The 14,846-nt window shown below is 43.8% G+C and overlaps 1 protein-coding gene across 1 annotated transcript in view; it reads left to right on the top strand.

Moving 5' to 3' along the window:
• Positions 1-2,921: 2,921 nt before the first annotated feature.
• cnnm3 (cyclin and CBS domain divalent metal cation transport mediator 3) overlaps positions 2,922-14,846 on the top strand; it is a gene marked incomplete at its 5' end in the record, with an annotated part of 31,870 nt that continues 19,945 nt past the window's right edge. Inside the window, 5 exons of the mRNA XM_080743298.1 lie at positions 2,922-3,758; positions 7,128-7,462; positions 10,240-10,416; positions 13,266-13,423; positions 14,674-14,817. Of these exons, the coding sequence (XP_080599424.1) occupies positions 2,922-3,758; positions 7,128-7,462; positions 10,240-10,416; positions 13,266-13,423; positions 14,674-14,817 (1,651 nt within the window). The remainder of the gene's footprint in view (positions 3,759-7,127; positions 7,463-10,239; positions 10,417-13,265; positions 13,424-14,673; positions 14,818-14,846) is intronic.

Genomic DNA, 14,846 nt, shown 5'->3' with positions numbered 1-14,846 from the left:
GCCCTGTAGATGAAACATGTGCCCTAATACCTTACTTTGCAAATATCACTAGGCCTACTTCATTTTCTTTATTATTCTATCCTTAAAAATCACACCCAATGTGAAGTGAGCGGTGGTCGTGCTTGCATAACGTCTTCAATTGCTAATTGGTGATGTAATACAGGCTACACACACACACACACATTGCTATGGCAAAACGCTGAGGAGAACACATTGCTATGGCAAAGCGCTGAGGAAAAGTGGCTACAGATAATTGGTGATGTAATATGATGTAATATGGCTACACACACACACATATTGCTATGGCAAAACGCTGAGGAAAACACATTGCTATGGCAAAACGCTGAGGAAAAGTGGCTACAGACACACGCACAGCCACTCTTAGGAGCGGCTTACCACCGCTCAAAAAAGCTGTTTGCACTGAGAATTATATCCAAAAGACCATGCAGGTCAAACTTTGCCAAATTACAGTTTAGGCATTGTAAGGTTCATGGAGGTGGAATGGAAGTCCAGGATGAATGATGACGTCCTGTGCGTTCATAATAATCTGAAACACAAAAACAAACATTGGTAGCACACTTGAACCCAGACTCTTTATCTCAATTATTACTGTGCTGCTCCATGCAAAGCTGATACGATGACGTACTTTTGAGTCAAAACACCAAAGGGTTTGCACCAGTTCATTTCCTTACAGTTTACAGTTTACAGTTTAGGCATTTAGCAGACGCTTTTAATCCAAAGCGACTATACAGTACACGTTCCATTCAGTGGTCCACTGTTATAGTGTGTTTTACTTTAACCTGCTTAAAGCTATATTCAAACTTAATGACTTTAAACAGGCATTAAAACTATATTTGTATTGTCATAGTTATAGTCATAGTGCTTTGTTTCGGGCAGAAACGTTTAATCTCCATGTTTCAAATGTGTTTTTGTAGATTTCATCATACGAGAGTGTCACACACGAGTATAGTGAAAATAGCAGATCTACAACCTCACAATGCATCACGGCGCAATGCGTTGTGAGCTGTCAGATCTGCTATTTTCACTACTTTAAAATGTTAAGTAATAAATATTAAATAAAAAGGAATTGTTTTGGACCCGACAGCAACGAATACTGTACGGGCCTACATAATGATGACTGAGAGGCATTTGGAAAGTGAGGTTTATAACCAATAGCCTATATTTCTATAATGGAAAATGTGCTTTTTCCTGTGGGTTACATGGTAACCTAGTGCAGGGTGTTCTGATTGCACATTAACCTATGAGAGCGTACTGTACACTGACACCACGGAAGGGGTTTCACTAAACCATATAATTAAACCATAATAAACCAAAGCAAGATATCTGCTGCGTTCCTCTAACATTGAGCATATTAAAGCTGCACATTGTCAATGAATTTATATAACAAATTACATACAATTATAGATGTGTGTGTGTGTGTGTGTGTGTGTGTGTGTGTGTGTGTGTGTGTGTGTGTGTGTGTGTGTGTGTGTGTGTGTGTGTCACTGTGTGTGTGTGTGTGTGTGTGTGTGTGTGTGTGTGTGTGTGTGTGTGTGTGTGTGTGTGTGTGTGTGTGTGTGTGTACTGTATGTGGGCTACTGAGTGTGTAATACACGTATTATAAATAGCTGCTCAATAGTCAAATGAATGACTTGTTTTCATGGAACCAAACAAAGGTGGGTGTGGCATCAGTGTTTTGTTTTCCCCTGCATCCATTGGCTGTCCTTCACATGGGGGCGGGGTCAAATGAAAACAAAAACATGTCAACAGTCTTTCAGAACCTCAATAAATGTTGCACTATACATCACATCATCCATCTTTGTAGGCTACTGTCTGTGTGTATTTAATTATTTGTTGTGCCCAAAATGCTAATGGTGGCAAATGGCACCTGAAAATGCATTTTCTGTTTAGGTTTTAATGAGCCGGTGAAAAGGGTTATAGAGCTTTCACTTTTGTTTTTAACAAAACAAAAACATTGTGTTTTTAACAGAAAACAATATCACTTTACTGTACCTTTAAACCAGATCTACACTTCGTCGTACGACCGGTGTCGCGGCAGAGGGGGGAAAAAGAAAATAGCCAGATCTACAAGCTCACGACACGTCAGTATGGTGGCAGCGCGTGAGCTTGTAGATCTGCTGTTTTCCCCATCGGCCGCGTTCCGATTGGCTGGTTCCCGTCCCGAATGTGGGCGGGGGCTTCCTGGAGCGAGCCAATCGGAAGCCGGCGTCCACGGTAAGCAAGCGTCACATGACCGCCCCAGAGCCTTGCATAGAGAGTTCCGCCAATACTATGTCATTTTGAACGGGATTGACGCGCGTGAATCAAAACAGCATCCCAGTTCCAACAATGGAACCAGGGGGGAGCGCTTGTTTTCGTTGGAGATATAAACACAATCTGATCTAGCTATAACACCAATCATGACATAGGCTAATATTATAATATAATCACTAATTCCCTATGAAGTGTCTTTAATTAGTAAAAATAGTCAAATAACAAACCAGGACAAATTGTTCAGCCCACATCAAACCAAAATGCCTAAACGCCTGTAAATGTAGGCCTATTATAACTATGATAATGTTCTTAACTTCTTGTAAGTCCCAAGTATAATACTTGACCTTATAAATATAGAATGTTTGATTATTTCTTGTGTTCTATGTTATGAAACATGAACATCGCATGTAACCAAGAAAATGCATTTTCATATTAGAGCCTACCTATAACCTGAGCTCTCGGCACCTCCGCGCGGTCCAGGCGCATACAACGGAGCGCTCCCTACCTCCGGTTCAGCCAATCACAAGCTTCCATTGTTGGAATCGGGATGCTGTTTTGATACAGAGCGATTGACGCGACTCTTTCTCAATCCACGGCTCTGGAACGCCTCTATGCTCCGCTCCTGGCCAGGGCCGAGCAATTCCAATATGGTGGCCGTGTTGGCAGGTCCTCCACTCTGGTTGATGCTAGTATTGTTGTGCGGAGGAGGCTGGCGGTGGAACGGCTTTTACGGCGCCTGCGGCAGCAGCGACGGCGGCGGAGGACCGGCGGGAGGCGGCCGGGAGCCCCGGGACTCTGTGGAGCACCAAGGCCGGCAGCAGCAGAGGCTGGTCCTCGGCCTGCGGCTGGAGGACCCGGACCCCCGGGAGCGGGTGTCGCTGCGGGAGCGCATCGTCTCGGCGCCGCGGGGAGCCACCTTCAAGCTGCGGCTGTTCGGCTCCGACCTGCTGAACGGCAGCTGGCCCTGGGTGGCGTTCGCCGGGGTGGGTAGAGGGGAGGCCGGGGCGGTGGGCGACGCGGCGGACCCCTGCGGCTCGGAGGTCCGCCGCGGGCAGAGCGAGTTCCGCGTGGTGGGGGACTTCTTCCCCGACGAGAAGAACAGCGGGCTGGTCACGGTGCGGGCGGACCGCGCCGGCGGACCCCCGTCCAGCGATGGAGGAGCCGCCGGAGCGGCGGCGGCGGCCACGGTGGCCGCCACGTACCACCACCTGTGCGTGCTGACCGGCGGCCAGTGGGTGTCGGTGGGGCCGGACCGGCTGAGGCTCAACACGGACTCTGCGCTGCCCACGGACTACATCCCTGCGTGGGGACTGGCCGTGCTGGTGGTGCTGCTGGTGGCGGCGTGCGGCGCCCTGCGGGCCGTGTACCTCAGCCTGCTGGGGCCGGACCCCCTGGAGCTCTACGTGCTGCACAGCTGCGGCTCCGAGGAGGAGAAGAGGGCCGCCAAGAGGCTGGAGCCCATCCGCAGGAGAGGGAACTTCCTGGTGAGTGGTTGTTGTTGGCATGGCCTGGTCTGTTTGTTGAACGGTGCTTGTTGTGAGGGTCCATTTGGTTCCATTTGTACACTCTCAGAGTTGCTGGCCTGTATGTGGTCCATTCAGAACGACCTAAAGCAGTGCTTTTTTTGAACTAGTGGTCCGGGGACCACCAGACCAGTGGTCCTTGAGAGGTGGTCTCCAGCTAAATGATGGAGAGTTGTTAACCAAATAGACCATTATAGATCTATAACTCATTTTACGCTCTCAAGAGTTAAACTATTGTTAAACACCTGCATTACTCAATTTACAAGAAGTCTGCACAATTAGGGAATATAGATTTTCTATTTTATTTCGTTTGTCTGTCATCATCTCCTATCCCACATCAGCACAGCATTGCACTGTGGACAATCTCTTATCCAACCATAACAAAATATTCTGAAGTTTTGGGTCTGAGAGGCTAAATGTCATCAAATGGTGATCTGCGGCTCAAATGCCAAAAATAAATAAATAATGGGCCTTGATATGAAAAGGTTGAAACCGCTGACCAGTCTGACCTAACCTAACCTAACCTAACCCAACCCTGGGGGTCCCTGGCCTGGCCTCACTTTGAGGACCACTGGTTTAGAATGACAAGGTGTTTGTCATTGGTGTGTTGTTGACACAGGAGCTCCGGGTTGTTGTGCACACACTGTGCAACAAGATGAATGTTCTGATTTAAAAGCTGCAACTCAGAACTTAATGAATTCAACCTCATGTGGTAATTGTTAACCAGTCTGTCTGTTTATGGTCAAGAGTGTGTTAAAGGCACAGTTGACTTTGCCTTGTGTTTACATGGAAAAACAATAAAATGCTAACATTATTTAGTTACCCATCAAGCCATCATTTCCCTCCATACGAGCAGTCATTCAGACAGCCACTGTAGTAGTGTGGTAGTGTTACTGTTTACCTTAAAGAAACTCACTGCCCTCTCATCCCCTGTACAAAACAAACAAACAACAAAGTGAAAACAGTAAAATACAGTGAGAGGACACTCAGGACAGTGGGCACATAACTGCTGTTCTAGAGGGAAATGACAGGTACATGCTATATTATTTTGTTATGTAAACACAGGGCAAAGTTACAGACAATACCTTTAACCAGTCTGTATGGTACAATCTGTTAATACAATATGACTAGAACATCTTCACAGAGGTTCCACGTCGTCTACTGTACTGGTTTGCACATAGTACTGCCAGAAGCTCATAATAAGCACGTTATCTTCCCTGGCCAGACAGAGATTGGGTCTTGGTTGATTGGTAGACATGTGGTATCATGCTTGAGAGTGGCAATCTGGTTCCATTCCCCCGGTAGGGTACAAGCAAAAACATTAAGTTTACAGTTTAGGCATTTAGCAGACGCTTTTAATCCAAAGCGATTTACAATAAGCAGGTAATACATCACTATAATAAACAAGATAATATGTCAGTACATCAACAGCAATATAACAAATGCAATTGAATATCTATCTAGAAAACAATATAATCAGTCAAGAAAAAAAGGTTCTAAAAAACCTAAAAACAAATGCTAACTAGCTTCATGTATGGTCATTGAGTGTTACAGTAGTGCTAAGGATTTAGGGTTTAGGGTTAAGGACAGTCTAGAGTTACATTTCTTTCAATGTAAGCCTTTAGCAGATGCTCGTATCCAGACCAGCTTTAGAAGTGGGGAATCGCTGCAAGGTAAATACTAGTAACATAGGGAGAGTGCACACAGACTGAGAACCATGTAGCCCAGGCTAGTGCCTCAGAGACGCTAGGAAACCAGGTAAACAATGAGCCTAGCCTAGCATCTTGTCCAAATGCTCTCTAAATCACATATACCAGGGGTCTTCAACGTTTTCAGGCCAAGGACCCCTTAGTTGAGAGAGAGATGAAGCAGGGACCCCCACAACCTTTTCATAGATTCCATATAGTTTCATCGTTTGACAGCACAATCATCAGTGTATTTTGGATTCATGTCAATATTGTTTTCATAATATTTAACCACTTGAGTCATTACCTAATAAACTTGACCTTTTACTCTGTACTTAGGCTGCTCTTTTTCCCCCTCTACACCACACCTCTTTGCCGAAAATAGCCGATCTACAAGCTCACAACGCCTCGCAGCGTGACGCGTTGTGAGCTTGTAGATCTGCTATTTTTGGCCATAGTTCTGAATATGGATATGGACGCAAGGGTTCAAGTTGTTAATATTAAAAGGACTGGAAGATTTGGAGGACCCCCTTTAGTAACTCTGAGGACCCCCCAGGGGTCCCGGACCCCCTGTTGAATACCCCTGACATATACTGTATGTATGTGTGTGTATATGCTGTGGTCACACATCTCAGAAGAAACAAAACTTGAGAACATGAGCAAGATAATCATTATAGTAAGCTAGTAGCATTTATTGATTAAAGGTGGCAAGAGGGCATGCAAGGTGAATACAGTGTGTGGGTTGGTGAGGTGGAAATGGAATCTGAGGTGAGTCTTCTGACTATGGTGGACAATTGGAAGCGAGTGTGCAGTTATGACTGCAATGGCTAGTTTATGCTCCATTGCAGCTTTTAAGTATCAACATGTATTTTAACTTAAATCAAGACATTTAATCAAATTATCCATCCATTTGGATGAACATGAACCCAGTCCCTCCCTGGTTAGGCCTTTCTATACAAACATCTACCTAGTTAGAATAATCGATTAGAAAAAGGACATGCGTGAAGCTCTAATCTTAACAAATACAAATAAAGCAATAACATTCCCAAATTACAGTCATGAAAGCAGCGACGTTAACATTTTAAAACATGCTTAACATATTAGTGTTCGCAGCTTTGGTTTGATTTCAACCAGGATAATTTAACACTGAGAATATTACTCTGTTCCATCTATTCTAGTAATGCCAACAGTAAGTGCCATAACAACCTAAGTGCCTGGACCAGTAGGTCAGCGGTCCAGGTACTTAGTTTGTTATGGCGCATTCCACATATAGGCTTTATATAGCCTGACAGCGCATCGCGGGTTCGAGTCCCATCCCCAAAGGTCTTTGCTGCATGTCTCTCCCCATCTGTCTCTCCCTGTTTCCTGTCCATCTCTACTATAAATAAAGGCAGAAAAGCACCCAAAAATTAAAAAATTAAAACAAAAACGTCGGCAGGTTAGCATTTCACCAGGTTAGCATTCACCAGCATTAGTTTTACTGAGGTTAGGGTTAAGGTTAGGTTTAGGTGTCTCCCAGACTTTCATCACCTCCGCGCAGCCAGGGTTAGGGTTAGCTTCCGCTGCCTTAACCCAGTTGTTTTTTTTTGGTACACTCAGACTGAAAGACCGGCAAAAAACCCTCTCCCATCTCCATCCATCCCAGGTGTGCTCCCTGCTGTTCCTGTGTGCCCTGGGCCACTCGGTGCTGGGCGTGCTGCTGTACCGGGCGCTGGGCTCCATCACGCCCGCCGTCTTCACCAGCGGCTTCATCATCTTCCTGCTGGCAGAGCTGGTGCCCCACGTGGTGTGCTCGGGCTACGGCTTCCAGATGGCGCCGGGCCTCACCTGGCTGGCCCAGGTGTGCATGGTGCTGACCTGCCCGCTGTCCTGCCCTCTGGGCCTGGTGCTGGACCTGGCGCTGGGCAGGGACATCAGCACGTGTGGCATCAGGGAGAGAGCCATGGAGATGATCCGCACCAGCGTCAACGACCCTTACAGGTGAGGAAGCCCATTTAGAACGGGTACACATACAGTAATTGTGTATCATTATTGAATGCTTTAACTATTGAAAAATAGCAGATATACAAGCTCACAGCGCAGCTGCGAGCTTGTAGATCTGCTATTTTTGAAAACTTTGGACCGGATTCTATAAGTGTCTTTTGAATCCTTCTAAGGTTTTTTTGAAAAACCTATGTTTCTATGTCAGCAATCTGGCCGGCCATCGTCAAAGAAAAGGTCCTTTTCACTTAACTGGAGCTCATTAGTCTGTTCTTGAGAGACCACTATGTCAGTGGTTCTCAAACTTTTTCATGTGAAGGACCCCCAAAATGATATTTATTTGGCCACGGACACCCATCTCAAAATATTTTGTTCCAGGGACCCCCCAGAAGCAAAATGTGAGTTACAAACGTTCGCTTTGAAAATACATATATTCAAAGATTTGCACACATTTTCACGACTTTTTCAAAAATACCCGACCGACCGACAGACCGACAAAGCCTTTTGTAGGCCGACCCCCTGGGTCTGGCAAAAATGCAATTATACAGCATACGATTTGTGAAAGTGACAAACGGGCTTCACAGTTATGTCAGGTGTGTTCATATGCTGATGGTGATGCGATTTCAGATCAATTGCTCCAGCCACTGAGGAGAAACGCGGTTTCAGACAGACACACAGACATTCGGAAAATTATATGTTAGATATAGTCCTGGAAATTGGGTTAAATATTCTGGAAAAGTTTTGGAAATTAATTGGTAAACATTTGTGGGAACCCTGCAGAGGTTGGCGTTGGACAGTTTAAACCTGCCTACCAATGATGTGTCATCATGGGTTTCAAAATGATGTCATTGTTGGTAGGTTTCGATTCCAAGCTAAGCCTTTCTGTTCCTGGCAAGTTAGCAATGCTGAAATAGAAGCCACTGTTGTTGCATTAATAAAAACAAAGACGGCTTCTAATAGCGCTGTGGCTCCCAGTCTACCATGATGTTAGTCATAATATATTAATCCACTGTTGGGCTAGTTTTTTATTAGTACTATTTTTGTTTTAATTCTTTATTATGATCACCATTGGCTTCCACAAAGTGGTCACTAGTCTTCCTGAGGTCCAAACATGGATACAATAAAAAACAAAACAGACAATAGTTAAAATTTGGCAATATAACAAAAACAAAACAGACAGAATACAGTTATCAGCAAAATACTTGAAGTCGCTCTGCATATTAAACAGAGACAGTAATAACCAATAAAGTATAAAATACAGGGCGTAAAACATTTACATAAAATAAGCTACAAACATAGTGAAAAACACAAATCTATTTAGAACTCAGCAATTTAATTTTTAAATAACCTTTTTAAATAACCTACTTCTGGTGTCAAATTCCAAGCCAAAGAAGCTCTATGCAGAACAGTTGTCATCATCATCATCATAATAATAATAATAATAATAATAATAATAATGCATTTTATTTATAACGCACTTTACAGTCTTGTGAAGTGCTACATGGTTAAAAGCATGGCAAAGAAAACTGCATGTAGGCAGACAATCAATTACAGGGGACCCAATTTCGCTATACTAAAACGGGTAAGCAACACAGGTTAAAAAATAAGTGTCATGAATAAGTCATGACCTGACGAAGAAGTATTTGATGTCGAAACGTCACTCTCGCCTGCACCCTGCAATAAATAAGGCTTAAACAGTCCGTGTTTGCTCCAGTACATTCCTTCTGCACATTCAAGTCAAGTCCCGTTCCTGAGATGCACCGGACCGGCCTGAACCAGGCTAGGGGCGAGCTGGACACTCCTCATGATTAAAAAAATATGTGTTTTGGTTGTGGTTTGGCACCACTAGACGATGACCTGCGGGTGAGGTGTGACGCTGCTTGTACCTGTATGAGTAAACCACTAATACAATTGTTTGAATGACCACCGATGATGTCATTGCAAGGCACATGTTTGACACAGAGCTTGTGGACAGAAATGATTAGTGACCTATTAGTTGACACTAGAGCAGAATCACGATGTTGGGGGCTTAGCTGAGAAGGTTCCTTTTAAAGTTCCTTTAACCCATTCAGGGGGCCTAGAATTATTGAATGCTGTAACCAGTGAAAAATAGCAGGTATACAAGCTCGCTGCAAGCTTGTAGATCTTTGAATATATGTATTTTCAAAGCGAACGTTTGTAACTCAAATTTTGCTTCTGGGTGGTCCCTGGAACTAAATATTTTGAGATGGGGGTCCGTGGCCAAATAGATATCATTTTGGGGGTCCTTCACATGAAAAGGTTTGAGCACCACTGACATAGTAGTCTCTCAAGAACTGACTAACTGAGCTCCAGTTAAGTGAAAAGGACCTTTTCTTTGACGATGGCTGGCCAGATTGCTGACATAGAAACACAGGTTTTTCAAAAAAAATCTTGGAAGGATTCAAAAGACACTTATAGAATCGGGTCAAAATTCAAATTTTCACTATTTTACAAAAATAGCAGATCTACAAGCTCGCAGCGCGGCACTCGGTGCCACGCTGTGAGCTTGTATATCTGCTATTTTTCAATAGTTAAAGCATAAAATAATGACACACAATGAAGTGTACCCATTCTAAATGGGTTAAAAATATATAAACACTTACTCTACTCTCCAACTCCGCTGGCATTGCGCCAAATCTATCTTATTTGATAACGATTACCTATTGGAAAGCAAATATTTGACATTCACTGCATGGCTGCGGTGGCTTTCTCTTTCTTTCTTTCTTTCTTTCTTTCTCTCTCTTCCTCTGCTGCAGTGAGTTTGTGAAGGAGGAGTTCAGCCGCGGGACGCTGCGCAGTAAGACGGTGGAGGACATCCTGACCAACCTGAAGGACTGCTTCATGCTGCCCAGCACGGCCGTCCTGGACTTCTCCACCATGTCTGAGATCATGCAGAGCGGCTACACGCGCGTACCCATCTACGAGGAGGAGAGGTCAATAATAGCACTAAATGACAAATGTCCTTTCAACAGGGGGTCCGGGACCCCTAGGGGGTCCTCAGTTACTACAAGGGGTCCTCCAAATCTTTGTGTGCTAGAAACCTTTGTCTCCTCCTTTATATTAACCACCTGAACCCTAGCGTCTATATTCTGAGAACTGTAGCAAAGAATAGCTGGGCTGAGCTGCGAGGCATTGTGAGCTTGTAGATTGGCTATTTTTGGCAAAGAGGTTTGGTGTGGAGGGGAAAAAGGGCAGAGTACAGAGTGAAATGTCAAGTTTAGTATTGACAGTTCAAGTGGTTAAATATCTGAATTGACATGAATCCAAAAATACTGATGATTATGCTGTCAAACAAAGCTATGTGGAATCTATGAGAAGGTTGTGGGGGTCCCTGCTTCATCTCTCTCTCAACTAAGGGGTCCTTGGCCTGAAAATGTTGAAGACCCCTGCCTTACAATGTTCCAGAATCTCAACTCAATATACTTTGTTGACCGCTGTTCCCACGAGGCCTCTATACAGTACGTGTGCTCATGTAGCGAGTGGTGTGAACTCTGCTTGCGTGCGTTGTGTTGTGTGATAGAATAATTCACTCAAGTCTCCAGCAAGGTTTGGCAGCAGCCATTTATTGACAGTCACTGCCTGGCGATAAAGAGATAATGATCACAGTCAGGACCGGCGCAGCTTCACAACTGAGTAGAACGTGTTTTCTCAAAGACAGACTGCGAAGAAAGTTATTCTTGTACTAACGTAACAAGCATAACGTATTGAATATCGTCACTGTCGGGCAGAAACCTCGTATCTCCAAGTTTCAAATGTGGGCGTTTTTTCACACAACGCCTCGCACCCGCGAGGCGCTGTGTGCTTGTAGACCGTCTATTTTCACTATTTTAAATCGTTTTTAAAATGATAAATGCAAAACGAACGGTTTTGGACATACACGTTTTCCACCCGACAACAACGATATTATGTAGCTGGCGATAAAAAGATAATGATCACAGTAGAACACAGCTAAACATGAATAAAAGAATGCACATTAGCGTGCATGCAGTGACATAAACATCAATGTTCAATTCCATTATAACGCACATAACAGGAGCACACATTTCTCAACCTACCATGTGTTTTCTCAAAGGCAGACTTGGGAGAAGGAGAAGGAAAGGGGTTTACTCCCCAAGTCTGCAGGGACACAAGGGGGGGGGGGTGTCAAGGATTAGGATTAGGTATTCTCAACCTGACCACCAGGTATTGCAAGAAGTGGAATCACATTATCTGTTAGACTCACAATGAGTCGCATTGCGACATGTTGTGAGCCTGTAGATTGGCAATTTTCGCCTAATGTTCGCCTCCCCCAGACTAGGGACACTAGGCTTCAGTTAAACAACTGCGTGACAACTGTAACTAAGCTTGACAGGGTGGCACATCCACAGCGCAGTGTGATGTGAGCTTATAGTCAGTTGAAAGTCAGTTTAACTCTCAAAGACCTCTAATGCGCCCAAGTCGCGTTAGATTTTAACGACTTTAACCATTATTTTATGCTTTAACTATTGAAAAATAGCAGATATACAAGCTGCCGCGCTGCGAGCTTGTAGATCTGCTATTTTTGAAAAATCGTGAAAATGTGTGCAAGTCTTTGAATATCTTTGACCCGATCTTTGACCCGACTTATAAATCCTTCCTCTAAATCAGTGGTTCTCAAACCTTTTCATCAAGGACCCCCAAAATTACATTTATTTGGCTGCGGACGCCCATCTCAAAATATGTTGTTCCAGGGACCCCCCCCCCCCCCCCCCCCCCAGAAGCAGAGATTTGAATTACAAAAGTTTGCTTTGAAAAATATATATTGAAAAATGTGCACACATTTTCACGATTTAAAAAAAATAGCAGATCTACAAGCTCGCAGCGCGGCTCTCGGTGCCACACTGTGAGCTTGTACATATATATCTGCTATTTTTCAATGTGTGTGTGTGTGAGAGACGTCAATAGGCTTTAGCCCGCCCCCCCAGTAGTCCATGGGCCATACGAGTTGTCGGTATCAAAAAGGTGGCAAAAGTTACCATGCATTTTTGAAAAGCTCTATATCTGTAGATTATATTTTGGTATGATAACCCTTTCTTAGACACAGCTAAATTGGTGTTATCAGCCGCTAGATTTGGTGTCCCATTAACTTTACATTACAGGGAAAAAAAGCTAAAAATGTATCTGCTTTAAGTAGCATAAGAGGGGTCAAACTAGGGGGTTTTCATGATGCTGAATCCATTGCAAGCATCTGTTTTGCACGAAAAACATTCCTGGGGCTAAAACAGCCCCCACAAAAGTCTGAAAAGTGATGACTCATCACTTTTCATCACTAAACCATAGTCTTGTGGGACAGTTTTTAGCCCAAGGAATGTTTTTGTGCAAAACAGATGCTTGCAATGGATTCAGCATCATGAAAACCCCCTAGTTTGACCCCTCATATGCTACTTAAAGCAGATTCATTTTTTGCTTTTTCTCCCTGTAATGTAAAGTTAATGGGACAACAAATCTAGCGGCTGATAACACCAATTTAGCTGTGTCTAAGAAAGGGTTATCATACCAAAATATAATCTACAGATATAGAGCTTTTATAAAATGCATGGTAACCTTTGCCACCTTTTTGATACCGACAACTCGTATGGCCCATGGACTACAGAAGTAGAATGTCTCTCCGAAGAATCAGACTCTTTCCCAAAACGAAGTGAAACGTAGTGTGTGAAGAGTCTGACGCTTGCAGTCAGGCAAGCATCCGAGGACCTTGAGCGTAAGCTTGTAGATCTGCTATTTAGATACAGGGATTTAGCTTGAATCTTCTTTTCCCCCCAAGGTCCAACATTGTGGAGATCCTGTACGTCAAAGACCTGGCTCTGGTGGACCCAGATGACTGCACTCCCATGACCACCATCACCAAGTTCTACAACCACCCTCTGCACTTTGTCTTCAACGACACCAAGCTGGACGCCATGCTGGAGGAGTTCAAGAAAGGTCTGTCACCATAACCCTAAACCCTTAACCCTAACCCTAAACCCTAACCCTAAACCTTAACCGTAACCTCCATGGTGGAGGAGTTCAAGAAAGGTCTGTCTCCATCACCCTAAACCCTTAACCCTAAACCTTAACCCTAACCTCGTCCATGCTGGAGGAGTTCAAGAAAGGTCTGTCACCATCATGACATTTCACCTGACGACTGATCGCAAGGATTAGCAGTGTTTCCCAAACAGTGGGTCGGGCCCATTTCTATGGGTCACTGCTCGAGTAAAAATACAATTTCCTTTTCCTACATTTATGAAGAGAAGGCTTTCGCACACCCAGTTCCTCTCCAGCAGGTGCGTAGGTAAAACATTAGGAGGAGATCTGACGAGGAGACGGATGAACCCGCACACTGCTACTTGTACGTTCCAGAGAGTTTATTAATAGAGCATCGTTTCGGTCGTGAGGGTGAGACCTTTCTCAACATTTTCCTACAATTAAAAATCTATATAATATTTCAAATTATTTCAAATCAAATATTAGGATTTAGGATTTATTTTTTCCGTTGTGAGATTTTCTTTTTTCTTTTATCCATGTAATTGTCATACAAGTAATTGTGATTAACGAACGTGTAAAAGGTATTTTTGTTTGGCTTCCTTCAGACGTCTGTAGCAGCATAGAGAGTATGTAATCATAGTGACAAAGAGGAGGGAAAACGAGCAGAGAAAAGTCAGTAGGCCAACATGCATAACATAATAAAATAGATCATCATAATATGTACAAAGTATATGTGCTGCATACTGTATTATATACAGCATTAGGGATGGGGCGATAAGCGATTCATTTTGATATCGTCCTCCGTCATGCACTGGGATCAATTCACCTTTTATTTGCCGAGCTGCATATCGGGACCACTTAAACCCTCTATAGTTGGTAAAAAAGTACTTATAATAATACTTGATACAGTCTTTTTTTCACTCACTAATCAAATGTCTTTGCCAAAAAATAGCCGATCTACAAGCTCACAACGTGCTGCGTTGCGAGCTTGTAGATCTGCTATTTTTTGGCAAATGTTCCGCACCCAGGATAATGGATTTTGATTATCGCGATAATATCGTAAATCGTGATTTCTTTTCACAATAATCGTGATATGACATTTTCATATTGTCCCATCCCTAATATCTGCTATTTTTCAGTGGCTTAATAGATTAAAACCTGATTGTAATGTGTTTCAACCTTTGTTTCGGGGGTCCACGGCCCTGCAGGAAACTCCCACCTGGCCATCGTCCAGAAGGTGAACAACGAGGGGGAGGGGGACCCCTTCTACGAGGTGCTGGGATTGGTCACTTTAGAGGACGTCATCGAGGAGATCATCAAATCAGAGATCTTGGATGAACAGGATGGATACGGTAAGTTGTGTTTGTTTCTGTTAACGAGA

Source organism: Nannobrachium achirus (assembly GCF_963921795.1).
Source record: "Nannobrachium achirus genome assembly, chromosome: 15".
Taxonomy (NCBI): Eukaryota; Metazoa; Chordata; class Actinopteri; order Myctophiformes; family Myctophidae; genus Nannobrachium; species Nannobrachium achirus.
The sequence above is the reverse complement of the archived record's forward strand: the minus strand, read 5'-3'. Positions and strand labels throughout refer to the sequence as shown.